The 18,329-nt window shown below is 32.1% G+C and overlaps 2 protein-coding genes across 8 annotated transcripts in view; one reads left to right on the top strand and one right to left on the bottom strand.

Annotated features, from left to right (window-relative positions):
• LOC148628379 (regulator of nonsense transcripts 2-like) overlaps positions 1-1,635 on the bottom strand; it is a 33,160-nt gene extending 31,525 nt beyond the window's left edge. For 2 of the 3 annotated variants that reach the window (XM_088586372.1, XM_088586387.1), the window contains exons 1-2: positions 1,515-1,635; positions 725-812 (exon numbers count right to left, since the gene is read on the bottom strand). The gene's annotated coding sequence lies outside the window, so the exon portion shown is untranslated. The remainder of the gene's footprint in view (positions 1-724; positions 813-1,514) is intronic. The other variant, XM_088586379.1, reaches the window with a different exon arrangement.
• Positions 1,636-1,778: 143 nt separating this feature from the next.
• Positions 1,779-18,329, top strand: part of LOC148628378 (protein MCM10 homolog) — a 41,510-nt gene continuing 24,959 nt past the window's right edge. For 3 of the 5 annotated variants that reach the window (XM_088586323.1, XM_088586342.1, XM_088586350.1), the window contains exons 1-10: positions 1,779-1,874; positions 5,016-5,074; positions 5,638-5,718; positions 6,139-6,273; positions 7,507-7,617; positions 8,762-9,067; positions 10,650-10,787; positions 15,009-15,140; positions 17,082-17,190; positions 17,603-17,756. In XM_088586323.1, coding sequence (XP_088442449.1) covers positions 5,068-5,074; positions 5,638-5,718; positions 6,139-6,273; positions 7,507-7,617; positions 8,762-9,067; positions 10,650-10,787; positions 15,009-15,140; positions 17,082-17,190; positions 17,603-17,756 — 1,173 coding nt within the window. In that variant the 5' untranslated portion in view covers positions 1,779-1,874; positions 5,016-5,067. Of the gene's footprint in view, positions 1,875-4,164; positions 4,234-5,015; positions 5,075-5,637; positions 5,719-6,138; positions 6,274-7,506; positions 7,618-8,761; positions 9,068-10,649; positions 10,788-15,008; positions 15,141-17,081; positions 17,191-17,602; positions 17,757-18,329 lie in introns of those variants that run through there. The other 2 variants (XM_088586359.1, XM_088586334.1) reach the window with 2 other exon arrangements.

Raw genomic sequence — 18,329 nt, 5'->3', positions numbered from 1 at the left:
CAGAACTGATTTATAGTCTACTAAGCAGGAGATATTCCTCACTAAAATTGGACAATAATGAAATGCATGCATGACCAAGGATTTATATATAGCAACAATTGGAATCTCGCTCAATTTCACATAGTACAACAATAAATATGTTGCATGGGGTAATATACAGCAAGATTACCCATCATGCATTTCGTTGACGTTGTGTATGTCCTGTCGCTTCAACGTTTCATCATGAAAAATGTCGGTAATCTGACCCATATGGTTTAAAAAACAATTAAATATCCCACCTAAAGTTGCCTCCAGACTTTTTCAATGTTTTGTTTTGATCAATACCCTAATTCGAGACCTAAACCTCTTATCAAATTTTCAACCTGGTCCAACCTTCGAAGGCGGTCTTCCCTCTTCATTTAAAATTCAAACTCCTTTTTCCAAACCCGACCAATCGTCATATTGTTTAAATTTGATCTGAAATGGTATGAGTGTGTATATAAGGAGTTTTAATAGCTGTAGCCTCCCTGCATTTGTGACACCTCTGTTTTGACTCCTGACTGCTTAGCCTCACATTCGAAGGCAGTTTCCCTTCTCATTCAAAATTCAAACTCCTTATCAAAACCCAAAATATTACCATAAATTTATTTCAAATTGATCAGAAATAGTGCGAGGGTGAATATAAGGAGTTATATAGGCGAAGCCGCACCTTCCTTCATGGTATCAACATTTTTATTTTACTTACTTTTGACTTTTAAAATATGGCAGCGGGAGTCACTTTCTCGAAGACAGTTTTCCCTCCTAATTTAAAATCCAAACTCCTTCTTCAAAACCTGAACGATCGTCATAAAATTTGTTTAAAATTGATAAAAATGAAATGGTTTGAGGGTGAATATAAGGATATTAATAGCTGTAGCCTCCCCTGCTTTTGCGATATCAATGTTTTATATGACATAATGGACAGCAAGTAGCTGTGACAAATATACTGAAATCTCAGCATGCAAGATATTGCAATAAATTTTGGTATGCAAATCCTTCTAATTTAACTCCTTGGCATAATCAAGAACTTCTCTTTTGCACCGAAACTGGGTTAAACAAAACAATAATGGTGGCCAATGACCCTTACATTTAGTGATTTACAATCATACAATCTGAATCATTTTTTTTTCACATTAAACAGAATATCAAGAATACATGTATAGAAACAAAACATGTCCATCAATTGTTGTTTTGAATTTTTATCAGAGGCTAAATATTTTGACCACTGGGTCAACCCAGTATACATAGCATTGTGGAGGGCACCAATGGTTATGTTTAAGATATAGTGTGAAAATGTGATATAGTGTCTTTGAAACTGATTCGTATACGATAAATGTTTAGGTTAAATATTTTACCATGCACCATTAAAACATTGAAAGTGAAACTTGAGTCTTGACAACATGCGAACAGAAACCCTTTGTAAAGGATTAACAACTATTGCTTTCATGCATAGGTGGGATAACTGTTTTGTTCGTTAAGTGTTTTAATGAATCAACCTGTTATTTAAATTGAAAACATATTTTCACATTGAATTTTGGCAGTTCAAAAAGTCATGTTTTGATGTTTACTACAGCTGGCACATTCACAATGGCGTCTGCTCTATATTGTTTCGCATCCGAAGTATAAAAGTCAATAAAAACTACACGAAAAGAGTTATTACGATACAGTAACCAATACAAACATTCCGTCTTAAAATTAATATCTATATGATTTTCTTTTTTTTCTTCTTAGAGAAATTCGAAAATATGTCTCCCTGGTTTGGCGGTAGATTTGTAAACAAATACGCATGACATGTATACCGATGAACTACTGTTTTGATAGTTGTTCTTACGAGAAAGAGTGACATAAAGTAACGGGTATGATTTTGTAGAATTAGTTCAGTTCAATGATGTTTAACTTATCTTCCATGTACATTGTATGTTGCCAACTCGAACCTTGATCCAATGAGCAGCTGGGACAGTCGAACTTTTATCTATTCCAAATTCGTACAGATAATGCAAGATAATTCATTCCAAGTTTTTATTTTGTTTTTGAATCGAAGTTATGATGTTGATAGATTTGTTTCAAGACTCAAGTTAAATAGTATTTTAACATTATTTTTCTATCAAAATGGCCATATAGAATATGCAGTATTTTTATGGTGACATGAGATATGATCTACTTTGATAAATTTTAACAACAACCAAACAAAAAGAACATAAATATTGTGTTATCATTGTGATATACTTGTCAGGAGAAGTTTTCGCTGACAAGTAATTCTCACCACATCTAATATATCATTGCTGATATTTTGCGTTCCAAAATTAACTATCATACTATGCAATGTAATTTTCATTGAGGAATAAAATTTTAGTGAGCAGATTGGGGAGAATTGCTTCTCTCTTGAAAATGGCGACATCTACTCTGACCAGTTGGCTTAATAATACAGGAAGAGATTCAGCAAATACACACTCATCATTGCCTTCCTTTGTCCAGGGTCAGACACCAAGCAAGTTTTATTGGTGTTTGTGGTTTGTCAGGTTATGTCTAGATGCTGATCCATTAGTTATTTTACCACTACATGGAGAAATGATTTAATGGTGTAATAATTATGGTTATGTTGTTGTTCGTGTTGTTGTTGAGGTGTATATTTAAAATTATGCTTATGAAATAAAAATACATAAAATTATTACTATTTTTTTTTTAATGATATTGTGGTGATATCCTCGTCACCTTCCTGATTCAGCAAAACTGGGAGTTTACAAACTAAACATTTTTCAACTCATACATGTTTATACTTGAGAACAGCTTCTTAAGGGAGACATGACACAAAAATTTCATTTTTTAAACGTTTATATATATAAAAAATATAGTATGTTTAAAAATGAGTATAACACGTTTTCTCATCAGGTTAGCGCTAAATATAAATAAAGATAGAATGATTTATTTGTGTTATCACGACAGCCTAATTAATATGCATAAATAAAAACCGGAAGTAACACCCACTTACCATATATGGAAGTGCTATGTCATTGGTTCTCAATCTCCATTTGGGTGTATTGAAAATTGTAAAATGTCGCCCGATAAAAACTAATAAATCTTCAAAAATAGCTTGTATATATAATGCAAAGCGGTCCAGTGATCTGTGTATGAGTGCGATAATCATGTTTAGAAAACAAGAAAACTAAAGTTCTTGTTTTCTGTCAGATTTTCATTTTTGTTAGGCATACATCCCAGCATGGCGAAAACACAACTACTTTGCACACTGTTTTTAGGATTTGAACAAGAGGTTGCAAATAAGATAGTGACACTCTGTGTATTGTTCTTTCTTTGACACTGGGTTATATCAATTAACAAGCCCGGTAGATTTAATTATGACCAAGAGAAAGCGTGGGTGGCTTCTTTTATCTCTACATGGTTTGGCGCCTTGTGACACAGACCTGTGTGGACGCAGGTGTATGACTTCGATAATTGAAATATGATTGCATTTCTTTTGTCTGATAAATTTTGAAATAAAACATTTTACATGGAGAATTTGACACAATACACAATTTATTCACGTAAATAGGCAAACCAAGGTGAGTTTAAGGGAGCTTTTCTGGTACGAACAATATTTTATTTATAGGTAAAAAAGATTTAGAACACCAGTAAGCTTCAGCATGAAACCTTTATGGGTTCTCGAATATGATTATTAAAAACCAATAAAAAATAAACATGTTCGTATTATCCTATAGCTGTCCTGGTACTTTTGTCAGGAGTAACTTTATATAAAAAGGGATGAAATCAATATATACATTGAAGATCGAGATTGGAAAAGTTTAAATCTTAGAATGTGAATTTAATTAACTTTATGTATAAAGTTCAATCGAACATGACAGAACATGAAATATTTCTGTGTAATCATTGAAAAGAAGTGGTGTCGTGTCTCTGTGGATTCTAGTCTTCACACATGTAATAGTTAGATATTTCTGTCATTGTTTATCATTTTCATTTCAATTTAAGTTAAAATTGATACGACTGTAAGTATATATTCACTGGCAAACCAAAACTTTCAGTATTTTCATTCTCATTTGTAGAAATCATGTAAAAAGTGCAGAAACTCCACACATTTCAACCACTCAATCTATGAATTGAGAACCAATGATGTAGCACGGTCACGTGACCACATGGCTAATTAAAATTCGTATGGCTTGGTTCATTGTCGATTTTGAATCAATTTATCTTCAATTAAACAATGTAAGTGAACTACAATGGTTGATTTTATTACATATATTACATGTAGGTGTAATAAATCAAATAAACCAAAAATTGAAAAAAAGAATTTGTTCTCTACTATTGTATACTATCAGAGGTTTCATTGAGAACCGGCTACTGTTAAAATGTAGACAGTTCAAAAAGTGGAAATGGACGGTTCAAAATCACAATTTGCCACATTCCCCCTTTGATACATTTTGAAGGTGTAGACGGCCCATTTGCTCTAATAAGCCTGTTCGCTGAAAAGATAATGAAAGCCCTGACTATGAAAGTATTTTTTCGTGGGTACCAATTTTCGTGGTTTAGGGAAAAATGATCAATTCAAGGATTCTTGAATTAATTGATTTGACAACTCTAACATATAAATGAATTGAAAAATTCTTTTTGTACGAAACCAAATTTTGTGGTTCACCAAACCTACAAAATTCATGAACAATAATACACAGTATTTGTGTATAAATCACTGAGACGGACTATTTAGGCTCAGTATTTTTATAACACAGAAATTAATCTAGAATATAGGCTGTTTCCTGGACAAAGTTGTCTCACTCAGAAAATCAAAGTATAAAAAAATTGTAGTTACATGTAATTCTGGCTAATTGACTTTAGAAATGAAATGCCTAATATTCATCCTACATCATTTAGAAACAGCACTTGCTGAATTCTTGCATTTTGAGAGAACACCAAAATGACCCTTAGAAACTATCTTCTTGTACATGTATCTGTTTTTGAAAATACATATAGTGTTTCATTCCTATTTACAGATCCAATATTACATCAGTGCCAATAATTAAAGATAATTAGAGACTGTTCAGTATGGATGGTATGTTCTTTTAAATTTGGATGTGTAATAGAAGAATCAGAGTTGATAAACGATTCCAAAGTAGTAGAATAATAGGTGAAAATAGAACTCGGGAAATATGAACGCACTGCTTATTTATTTGATTAGGCACAGCCAGTTGCACAATTAAACATGAACATGTATAGGAATATTTACTGAACATAAATTGTATTATACAAATACATACTGGTGATGATAAAAATTTACATGTTTTTTTCCTGAACCTTAAACAAAATGCAATAGCAGTCTTTACGTTATAAGGTACATGGAACTGCCTATTTACTTGAACTCTGAACTGGCACATATTTTTTAAATCAAATTTTGTTTCTTTTCAAAATTCAGTAAAAATATTTAAACAGGTCCATTCAGTAGTCCTGTCAACTAATCAAATATCATTAGAAACTTAAAAAAAAAAATAAAACTACATTTTATATTCATCCTTGAACAAATATGCATCTGCCACAGTTGTTGTTACAGAGTTCATTGAATTGGATACTAGTATCTTGTTTGTTTTGATCACTATAACCAGAACTGATATATTATAGATGAGACTGCCTTGGATTCATTGACTGCTTTATTAGATGATTCAGATATGGAAGAAGAAGAAATCAAGATGCTTGCTGAAGGTATTCGTTTACAGCAAATACAATAGCATCATATTATTACAATTCTTCTCAAACTATTGATCAGAAATTCATGAAACTTGGTATGTACATGTAGTAAGGGGACAATATGTATGTCATGTATACTACAGTACCATGATTTTTCCATCCCTCATATTTTGTGGGAGTTACATCCCTTTGAATTTAGTTTTCTGGATTGCACTACTGATACACCTTTTCAGTAAAACTCCTCTTACCTTGCAGCCTAAGATGGACAAGTTATTTTCATTTGTATGATCTCCATCCTTAAACTGGCTTCTCTTTCCATATTGGTTGTGGGATATGTGTGAGCATACTCACTAAATTCTTTATTTATATTTTTATAACCAAATCTTACTCATTGCATAGTTGATTTTGTGTTTTGTCTTTTTTTGGGGGGGATAGATGACCAAAAGGAAGAATGTGACATGGATGAAATAACTGCTTTTCTGGAAGAGTCAGATGATGAAAATGAGTTGGGAAATGATTCTCCAGTGGAAGCAACAGATGGAAAGTGTACTAGTATTCCTGAAACAAATGGTAAGCTGAGTTAACTGAATGAAACTTATGCATTATTGTGTAGTGAAACAATTACATCTAAATCATTTGTGCATTAAGTAAAATGGGAATGTTTGAGATTTGTTAATTTTTCAGCTGTCATTATCACTTGATGAAAATTATGATGAAAACCAGTCATATTGTCTAATGTTGTCCAGTGGTAATTTTACTGCAAGAAAAGGGAATACCATGTGACTGATTGTCAACCAGATGAGATTGATACATTTCAATTTGATATGAAATATTAAACATAAATTGAATGAAGAAAATATGTTTTCTAGTGTTTATAAATGATTAGTTGTTTATTTGATGTTTTATGACATCTTAGAATTTATTTGTTTTGAAAATAGAATTGAAATTGTTGGAAAATTCATATTTTTTTTTTTTATATTTTTGTAAAAATTTTTGAAAGAAAGATGTAGTTTATGTTTATACTGATTTAGCCGTGTTCTCTTCAGGATAGCGCTGTATTCAGCACGCATGACATGGCATTAATAGGTGTTGAAACGTGTCACTTTTCATTTAATGTATTTTCATAAAAGTTAATCTGTGTATTCAAAATGTACTTTGCTTTTTAAGTTTTTATGGATTATTCATAGGTAAATATTTTATCTTTTTTCTTCAATAGCAGTAATTATAACTTTAATACCATTTTTATTTTACATTTTTATATTATAAATAGCCATGTGCTTTTGGCCAGGGTTGAGTTACCTTCAACCGTAGTCAGTTTTAATAGGTTCAGTATAAGATATTTGTATCTGATTGACACCTTCCTTAAAATTAATTTGTGGCCAGGTGGGATGACTGATAAAGAATGTAGTTGGCAATTAGCTTCAGACTCCTGTGTGGTCATGTGTTGATCAACAGACCATAGCATGTTTTCTGCTATCAGTTTTAAGAGGTAATTACCTTGTAGAATGCAGTTAATTACCTCTGGGCACACACATTTCCTGTTGTAATTGATGTTTAATCCTCATATTAAACTATAGCACAGCGCTGGTAGCAAGATAGTACAGTAATGAGATCAATATCGCAGCGCTCATATTCGGTAACGCTGTAAAGTGCAGCACACTAAAGGCCTGAGGAGAACAGTGATCTTACAGTACAAAGAAAATTGATTTGTGGTTGCAGATTTTATGAAATAAATGTTGGCAAACTTTGTGGATAAGACTAACTTTAGATTACTCTCTGTTAAAATTCTGATCTTTTCTTCAGATTTACAGAACAATGATATTGAAAAGGATATTGAGGAAGAATCTGGAAGCAATTATGGTGGTGTGAATGAAGGCCAGCAGGACTCAGCTGAGGAAGTAAACAACATTCAAGGTTAATTTCTTGAGCTTATCTACTATGCTCTTTATTGTAATTCTGTATTCTTTTGATCTGTTCATCTCTTACAACCTTGTAAACATTCTAGAATCAGCATCCTTCATTGTACTTTGACCAAATTTTTTAGTCCATTTGAGCTCTTACCCCCATTCCACCTTTCCAAGGATGGGGTTATGTTGTTTTCCCAAGTTCAATTCTTTCGTAACATTTTTTCTACAACTACTTGTCTCAACAACATAATTTAATTTTGGTCTTGGGTGACAACAACTTCCAGTTTGATGACTCAGATATATCATATACTTAAGTTAGGGTGCAAGGGTGATTTATTGTTTTCATAGTCAAAGGATTAAAAGAAAATTTACTGAGTTATGTTGGTTCTTTTATCAAGCAAATAAGACCTATATAATGAATTTTAGTTCTTATAGTTTTTTTAAGTTTTATAAAAATGAATAAGAATTCATTGATTCAGTTCTTAAGTAGCAGTCTTTGTAAGAATCATGCAAATTCTGTAATATGTGAAACACCAAAAAAAAGGCTACATATTATTATTGTTAATAAGTTGCATTATAGATCTATCTATAAGATAAAATGTATAATTATTCATTCCAATCTGTCTGCTTTTAGGAGATAATTAACATTGAAAACCCAACAGCTTCTGTTGTATTTGAGTGTCATTTACAGAATTATCTCCCTTAATTTTTGAATTATACAGTACATTCTATATAATTTATATCTCTTATGAACAAGGGTTATATGAAAAGTCACATGTTACTGCCTGTTTACTTAAACATTTTAAACAAAACATCAAAAATAAAAATATGTAGGCTTTCCAACCATGAATCACATTTTGCATGATTCTTAGATGGAGTACTACTTGAAGCTTCTTTTCTTCTAGATGTGTTCTTATTAATTTCATGCCCTATAAATAACAAGATTTTTTGTTGTTCTTATCTTTCTATAAACATCTATGTTAACTCTATTGGTAGCTACTCTAGATGTGTTTTATTTATTTTGCATGTACTTAGTCAATAAATAATTAGAAATTTATTTTGAAATAACATTTTCTTTACCTTAGATTCTTTGTGTGGTATATAACTTGGGATACTGTAAGGTCTTTTTAAGGCATTTTCCTATTTTCCAGCTGAATTACTCGAAATGAAGAGAAAAATGCAAGAGCTGCAGAAAAGACTAGCACTTTCACAACCTCAAGCTTTTAAACAGGACAATTCTATATCCAAGAAGATAGGAAGCAGTGTTGATAACAAATTAGTAAAGAAAGACACTCACAGCACAAACAGCACTTCTTTGCAGGGGAACTCAGGACCCATGAAGAAAAAGTCGTGTAATTCAAGTCTGCTAAATGGAAATGGCAAAACTTACACAAAATCTCCAAATTTTACCAAGCAGAAGCCATCGGAGGAGAGAAAGATACATGAATCTCCGAAAGGTAATTTTATACACCAAGGTTTGGTTGGTTGTATTATAGTAAACTTTCATCAGTTTGTCTGTCTACTCATCCACACAAAACTTCAAAAAGCTTTGAGGGCTGTTACGATTTTCAATAAAATGGATCTTGATTCTGTTTGAAAAAATGACTGTATTTCAGAGTTATGAGACAACAAGCACCAAAATCTCACAAAAGCTTTGAGGTCTTTTTAATTTTTTTGATAAAATGTTAGTCATATAGAAGGACACTTGTTTAACACTGTTTCTCTACACCAAAAGATAAGGACAGACATGTTATGTGCTTGAGTGTTGCTTATTCTTATGAAAAGAAATAAAATAATATGAAATTTGTGTATGAAACTGAAAACCATTAACTTATTACTGTACAAGGCAGAAACTACCATTATGCTACATTGGCTTTTTCTTTTTACTGTTATATAGATTTTTATTGTCCCCCACCGCATTGCGACGGAGGGACATGGTAATGGTCACAGTCAGTCTGTGTGTCTGAAGTTTGTGAACGCAACTTCTCTGTAATTACTTGATGAATTTTGTTTCAATTTTATAGGAATGTTAGATACATTACGTAGTTGATCATACCACACCACCATTTTGTTTCATAAAATTTTATGAGAGGTATTGGACCATTTTTGTACATTGACACAATAGAAAGATTTTTTTAACACAACATCTCTGTAATGGCTTGATGGACTTCATTTCAATTTTGTAGGATTGTTAGATACATTATGTAGTTGATCATATTATACCTCCATGATGGACAATTTTATAGGAGTTAATGGACTTCGACTGTTTTTTGTACATTGCTGCACTAGGAAGATTTTGTGAACATGACTCCTCTGTAACTTTGATTTCCTTCAAATTTTATAGCATTGTTAGATACATTAGATACATTATGTAGTTGATCATATCACACCGCCATTTTGTTTTGGACTATTGACAAAAAAAAACGAACTTCTTCGGATTAGTAACAAACTAAAATTTGAAGACAGCACTCTTTGGTTTTATCATTCAATATTTTGAATTATACATTTCTGCTGCAGCAGAGGACACATAGCAATCTTATTTTATTGCTGCAAGTAGTATAGTTAAGTTCAGGAAATTTTCCCAAATTAGGGGCTAATTTTATTTTAAATTTTTTATCAATTTAAGTAAAAAATGCTGTCAATTTGAAAGAAGATGACCTTGCTGGAAAATTTTTGGAGAGGATGACGAGAATCTGGGATATTTGTTATTTGGCCTTATCGATGAAAGGTCACAGGTTGCTTACTGGACAAAAACAAGGATATTTAAACTTAAAATATTTAAACTAAAATTTCATATGTATTTTAATTTAAGTTTGATAGAAAGTTTTATTGTCCTTGTCAATTGTCCAGTTAAATACCGAAGGAAAGTTCATCATGTGAATGTCATTTTATCCAGGCCAACTCTTAACACTGAAGTTAGCTTAATTGTTGTGAATCTAAATAAGCTATCTATATTTTATTTTATTTTTTTTTTTTTGGAAACATTCCCTACACAGCTTGTAGATTGTCATTGTTTAATACATTGTATTGATATATTAGAAGGATTAAAACTGCTAGAGTCTGAAGACAACCCATTTTTCCCAGCGAAGGAAAGTAAATCACCAAGAGTTGAAAGAAAAGCTTTAGAAAAAGATTTGTTTGGTGATGAGGATAGTGACTGGGATCCAATGGATGAAGGTATTTCATTAAATACATAATTTCTACATGCTAACTAATTGAAAAAAAACTTGAATATGAATAAAATTTAAGACTTCAGTGCATTCATGTTAAAACAATTGGTATGACATGCAAAAAAAACTTATTTCTAATATAAAAACTTAATGGAAATTCATAACTGAAACAATGAAATTTTATTTTATTATTATTGTGTTCACATTGTCATATGTCCAATTATCTATTCATTTGTCCAAATAAGTTACAGTGCAATATACTCAGCTCCTATTTAGAGCAGTTATATATATTTTGGCATTAAGTTATCTCCTCTTTCTCACTCTGGTGGACACTAATCAGTACTTCCACTGTACATGGTGTTTGACCTTGAAAATACTATGCTACAGAACATTAGTATCTTTAATACCATGATCTGTGGCTTTTAGCCATACCGTATATACTTGCGTATAAGTAGATCTGTGTATTAGTCGAAACTCCCGTCTCTGCCCAAAAATTCAGAAATTATCAGGAAGGGCACAATTTTTGGTTGAAAATGTGATGAATTATCGTGTTTTTTTGGGTTTTTTTTTGTTGCTGCGGAAGTTTGTACATACAGGGCTTACATTGTGTCCGATCAACATAAACACGTTTTTTTTTTAATCAAATTTCTCTGTACCATGGATCTGGAAATGGTAAAAAAATGCTGGTCATTCACCAACAAATTTTGCAAATGTCTGACGACCATTATCTAATATCGGACATCAACCCTTATAAATTTCAGTCTGTGTGGTTTTATTAGTGTATAAACATCCTGTCTACCTGTCTCCTAATTGTTTATTGGTAATAAATTGACAGGTCAGGGTTCTCCTCAGGATTTTCAGATAGCGCTGTATTCAGTGCATGTGACACAACATTAATATGTCTCGTGTTGAAACGTGCCACTTTGTATTTAATGTATTATATAAAGATTGATCAGTGTATTGAAAATGTACGTTTGTACATTGCTGTTTATGTTTACATGAATTATTTGTAGGTAAATATTTTACCTTTTTTCTTCTTTTGCAGTAATTATAACTTTAATACCATTTTTTATTTTTCATTTTTAAATTAACAAAAAAATTTAAGATATTCTATCAAATTATGAATATTAAAGTAATTCTTCATAAATATTTCCTCTAATTCATACACACCCAGTGTTCTTCAGACCCTTGGAAATTACAATTTTTCATTTGTTTTGGGGCCTCAGTGGCTCATTTGAATGTGATATTCATTTGATTAAAAGCAATCTCTATAAAGCTTTTTTTCTAGTCTTAGTAACTTTCAATATATCTATATATTTAGAATATTATCTAATCAGGTACATGTAAAAGACTACTTTGGTTTTAATATTCATGATTCCAAAAATTTTCAGGAATTAGTGTGAAGTTGACCTAGTTATACCAGGAAAAAACATACATCTTATTCTTGTTATTTAAAGTTGGCACACTAGTTGTTTTGTTTTGTTTTTAAATATTATGTTTATATGTACTTTATTCATGGCAAAAACCCCATATCATGATTTACCAAAAAAAATTCTTTCCCTCACACCTATTGTACTATTTTTAGACTTGGGGGATTTTACAATCTATTTCTTAACTAAGTTTCCCACCAAAAAACGTGCTCTTGATACACAACATGGCAATATAAACAAAAGACAGCCATTTTTTTTCTTTTCAAAGTGTTTTGGAAGTATCTGATGGCATAAATATTATTTGGGAATTTAATATGTTCTTTTATAAGGTAAATCAGCTTCTTGATGTTGAAAACATCATGTGATTGTGCAACTATTCAACTTTGTATTTATAAAGAGCCACATGCTTTTGGCCAGAGTTGAGTGCATTTTTACCATAGTCAGTTTTGATTGGTTCAGTATCAAATATTAATATCTGATTGACACCTTCATTAAAATTAATTTGTGGCCAGGTGGGGTGACTGATAAAGGATCTTGTCGGCAATGTCATAGGCTTCAGACACCTGTGTGGTCACGCGGTGATCTACTGACCATAGCGCGTTACTGCTAATTACCTTTTAGGATGCCGTAAATGACCTAGGGGCGCACACGTTTCCTGTCGAAATTGAATTTTAATCCTCAAATTTAAGTTTATAGCACAGCGCCGATAGCAAGAGAGCACAGTACTGATCTCGATAGTGCTGTAAAGCGCAGCGCTTTAAGGGCCTGGGGAGAACACTGCGACTGTGATTTACCTGTAACTGATCAGTTGATTTCATAATTGAATTAACGATACACATGCAGCCCATTGCGTAAAGGAATTAATTGAAGTGACTAGGACAATTTTCATACATTTATTACTTGATTTATTATTAGAACAAGATTGAGATGTCCATTGATCATTTTCCCGCCAATCTTTCAGAGGTAATGAAAACACATATGGTGCTGAAACTACGAAAGTCGTAGTTTGTAATTATTAATTTGCTGATTGAATCTTTTTAACGCAGAACAGCCCATTTAATCAATGTACAGAATGTATTGAGATTTTCTTTTACAAATAATCAACTTTTTTTCATCACCCGGAAGTTAAGGCTGTTTGCCGATGTGATGAAAAAATCGGAGAGATACGATATTTTGTTTACATGTTGGAACATCCACTTGTGGTCGAATCCAAACTCATTCACTCGTTTAGATATTTTGTAAAGGACAGAGTATGTGATGAAATAACACAAATTCTAATATTTATCTTAAAATAACTACATGTACATGAATAAGTTTTTTTTTTTTACACAAACGTCTGCTGAAGTTTGATAAAATGACTAGCATTGGCTGTCAAAATTTCCTTATATTTGAAATTACATAATAAATATAACAAGCCATTTGAGTTGTCGTCATTCAATGTTTACCGGTGACTCTAGCAAGCATGCCCGCCATTTTACGATAATTTGATTATACGACTAATGACCAGATTAGAATAAGTGAAAACTAAGAACTGTGAAGAACAATTTTAAACGGAAACTTGGCCACCTATTGAGATCTAAGGATTTTAGTAAATTAATTACCCATAAATGTGGTTTAAAGGATTGATTGCTCATTAATGTTATAACACCATTTTACCCGGTAATCATCTTTCATTGTTTTGTTTTTTTTCAATCAAGTCCATCAAGACGGTTCTCTTTGACATATACACCATACCTATTATTGTTATATTGATATGAAATTACCAATAATGGTAATGTTAAGGTCTATTTATTACAATTTAAAATTAAATTTTAATTATTTCTTAGCATTGCTAATATTACTTGTAAACTACGGCACATCACTTAGTCATGTTTCATGCCATCTATTTGGTATTTAATGAATGTATTCAATTTCTGATTAGTTTATATGCTATAACCTAATTTGGGTCCATTTATGCTGAAACATAATCCGCTTTACCATTTTAAAATCAGCAGCAAGATGCTGTCATTTCATCACTGGGAAATGTTCAGTTATTTTCCGAAATTGAAGACACAGTTATTAAAGCAGGAATTTGAAATAAAGCCGGCGGACATAAAGTTAGTTAATAATTTATTGTCACCAAAACGTTTCAACATTACAATGAGACTGAAAACGTTGTTTCGGATGTTGACAAACAAAAAGTAGTTCCGTAAAAGGTGGGCGTGGCCTAAATAGCAAGTTAGTTTATACAATTGAAACAATGTCGATTTTTGTCAACAAACCAATCAAATGACAGGATTCTCATCAAATTAAAATATTCGGATATATTCAACAACCATGTGACATGCAAGTGATAATACCAAACACAAGAAGTGCAGGAAATACAAATTTTATTAAAGATGGTTTAGTTGTAAGGCATATTAAAAATAAAATTGCAAATATTCATTTATTTCATCACTTTATAAGCATACACAACAATAACAAATATGTCATATAGGTCGACTTTTACAATACACAAGTACGGCGCCAATCTGACTGTTAAAGGTAGATGTCAGTTTCATGTCTATACCTTGATTCTCCCACTCGCTCTGACTAGAATTTTTAACCCATAGCCAAGATCTCGCTTATAAGTCGGAACTCCTCTTAGAAACTTAAAATTTACTAAAAAAAAATCTGACATATACACAAGTATATACAGTATATCTGTAATATTCAGTTGCCTATTAGGTAACCGAGTATTACAGCATAAAGTTTACTTAAGTCCATAGCAGGATGATAAAATGGACCACAAGTTGATTTTTTTGTTCCTCTTCTTTCAGATGAAAAGATACCATTAAGTCAAGAAGGTGATGAATTAAGAAAAATGATAACAGGTAACAAGAAAACCAAACAGTCAAATGCAACAACAGAACAAGTTGAAGAATTAAGGAAAAAAGCACAAAGATCACAATGTAAGACATTGAGAATGATAGGTTCTAAAACAAGTCAATTTTGAAATCTTTTCAACTTTAAAATACTGGTTAAGCGAATTTTCTGCACACTCTGTGTTTGTACCTCCAAACCTCTTTCAAAACTTTTAACTTCTATACTCACAACTGTCAAAGAGGGTCTGTAGTCCTACCACAACACTTGTTACTCCCGTAGTGGTATTAATTCAATGTGGATCCCGAAAAATTCGAAAGATCTTTTGGAAACAATTAGTTATTATCTAACTATAATAGCATTAAAAGCTATGATTTTTCAACACTGTATACTTCTATTCCCCATACTCAGTTAAAATCCCAACTTAAAAACATTATACATCGTTGTTTTTCCAAAAAAGATGGTACACCTAGATACAAATATATAGTTCTTGGTAGAGATTCCTCATACTTTGTAAGAAATAATTCCAAATCATCTTCCAAATATACAGAGAAAGATGTTTACAAAATGCTGGAATTTTTAATCGACAACATATTTGTCCAGTGTTGTGGACATGTTTTTCAACAAACGATCGGCATTCCAATGGGATCAAATTGTGCTCCTTTACTTGCTGACCCATTCCTTCACTCTTATGAGGCTGACTTTATAGCTGATCTGATCAGAAAGAAAGAATATCGTTTGGCTAGATCCTTCAATTTCAGTTTCCGCTATATAGATGAGGTATTATCTTTAAACAATCTTAATTTCAGGGATTTGATACATCGCATCTACCCAAAAGAACTTGAGATAAAGGATACTACAGACACTGTAAAGTCAGCCTCTTATCTTGACCTACACTTAGAAATTGATGGTAAAGGAAAACTATTGACCAAACTTTACGACAAACATGATGACTTTTCATTCAGAATTGTCAACTTTCCTTTCATCTGTGGCAACATCCCTTCAGCACCTGCGTATGGAGTGTTCATATCACAACTCATACACTATGCAAGAGCTTGTTGAAACTACACAGACTTTTTGTATCGCATTAGAACTCTAACAAATAGGCTTCTGGAACAGGGTTATGTTGCTACAAGATTGAAGTCATCACTACAGAAGTTCTATGGTCGTCATCATGAACTCTTGGATCGTTATGGTGTATCCATCTGCACCATGAAAACTGATTTATTCAACAGGTCATAGTTTTCCTTTCCTCATTTGTCTACCCCGGACTTGACTTTTTATGAGCAACTTGGCGGGTGTTTCTAGAAAAGCAGAGGACGCTTACCCTACCGGTGTACCTGGTCCATGCTCCCAGTTTTTAGTGGAGTCCGAGTTGCTCATTTGCTTTTGTTACTTTGTATGTATGATTTTAGTTACTGTATGTTCTTTGTTGTATATGTCTGTTTTCCATGTCAGGTCTTTGTCCCTGGATTGCATTCTTTTGATTACCGCTAGAACCTTGGTTCCCTTGATTACTCTTTCTAATTGTTGTTTCAAACATTTGTTATTCTAGTTTATACTCAAGAACAGATTGAATGCTTTTATTCAAACTTTGCACAATTGTTAAGTACCATAAAATGCAGATAGAGTTAAATTTTTTGCACAATTCTATGTTTTGTCTCTAATTATGCTGTTATTCCCAAAGATAATTTGGGAATTGATCTGTTAGATTTTTTTAGTGCATAGATTTTTTTTTATCCTCAGTGTAGCAGAGTATCTATTTGTTTCATAAAAGAATGGGGGAAAAATCTGATTGTGTTAATCTCCTCCTTATTGAGATGCATAGGTGTCAATAAATCTCACCAATAAGTGCAAAACCACAGAAATGTTTCACCTATTTCACATCAGGATGATTTTTGAATCTACACAGTTATCTCATTGTAAATGTATGATTTAGTTGTATATCTAAATAGTTTTAAGAGACTTTTAAGCATCTAAAAAGGGGGACAATATGTCAAGGCACAGATGTTTTTTTTCTATTATTCCAGGGAAAACCAAAGAAATTGCCTCAAGCTCACATACATCTACTGTTACAAAGACAGCAAAAGAAAATGATGCTCCTAGTGTTACAGATCCATTTTCTGGAATTAGAATCATGTAAGTTGGTTATCTTTAAAAAGGTTTTTAAAAAATATTTGCACATTCTATCTAGCAAAATTGCAATCTGTTTTATTTTGAATTTAACTTGCTGTCATGTATACCTCCACTGACCATGAGTTAGGGGTATAAAGAGATTCTCATGTCCATTTATCACAGTTTGGGCTTCCAGATCATAGTTAATAAACCCTCTATTCATTTCTAAAAAAAACTTATCACAAAGCTTTCACCCATATAACCTGGTCAGTTTCAGTTATGATGTATGTACCTTCCAATAATTATTTTCCTTTTTTTCTTTGAAAATTTGAGGTGGAGTTATCACCAAATCAGTTTTCTGTTGTTTTATTATGGACTAAATTAATAAAATATATACAACATTGAATCTCTCATATCATTGTAATTCTTACTCTAGAAATCCCAAGATATCAAGCATGGAAATGAAAAACAGAATGAAAGATAGAAAGCTAATTAAGATTTCAAAGATAGATAAAAGAGTATCTGAACATGATAACTGGGTCACTATTGGTGTCATCGTAAAGAAAACAGAACCTAGACAATCTACAACAGTAAGATATTAATGAATGCTAGCAGTTATATCATACAAAGAAGTTAACTCTGAGGGATAAAGTTGGTCTTCATTTGAGTAAATTATTATACCTGATACATTGATGGTTTATTGAATAATTGACAAGATCTAAACTTTCTATTATTCCACAGGTACTATGTTAAATAGAAAGTTTAAATCTCCTTATCATTTGTCCAGTTAATAACTTAGGACTGTTCATCGGGTAAGGGTCATTCTATCACGGTAAGTCCAACTCTATTTCCTGAAATTAATTTTACTGAAAATCAACCTTATAGGTATAAGTTTTTCTGGACGAAGGGGTAAATTTTATTGCCATTTGAAACAATAAATAGGAATTCTAGAACCCTGATGTCTAATTAAAATATAAGTTGCTTACTTTTTTACTGCCCCTTACGCCTAATGGCACGTAGGGCAGCAACAAAGGTATGCCACTTCTGCCTGTTTTTGGCCATCTTCTGCAATCTTTCCTATGAGTGGTTCAGTTCACACATTTATGACTCAATGGTACGTCACCACATAATCTTGGGTCTACCTCTGTGCCTTTTCCCCTCTG

This window comes from Perna viridis, chromosome 1 (genome assembly GCF_037379345.1).
Source record: "Perna viridis isolate PV_CMFRI_1.1 ecotype Kerala chromosome 1, ASM3737934v1, whole genome shotgun sequence".
Lineage (NCBI taxonomy): Eukaryota > Metazoa > Mollusca > Bivalvia > Mytilida > Mytilidae > Perna > Perna viridis.
This window is presented reverse-complemented; position numbering and strand designations above follow the sequence as displayed.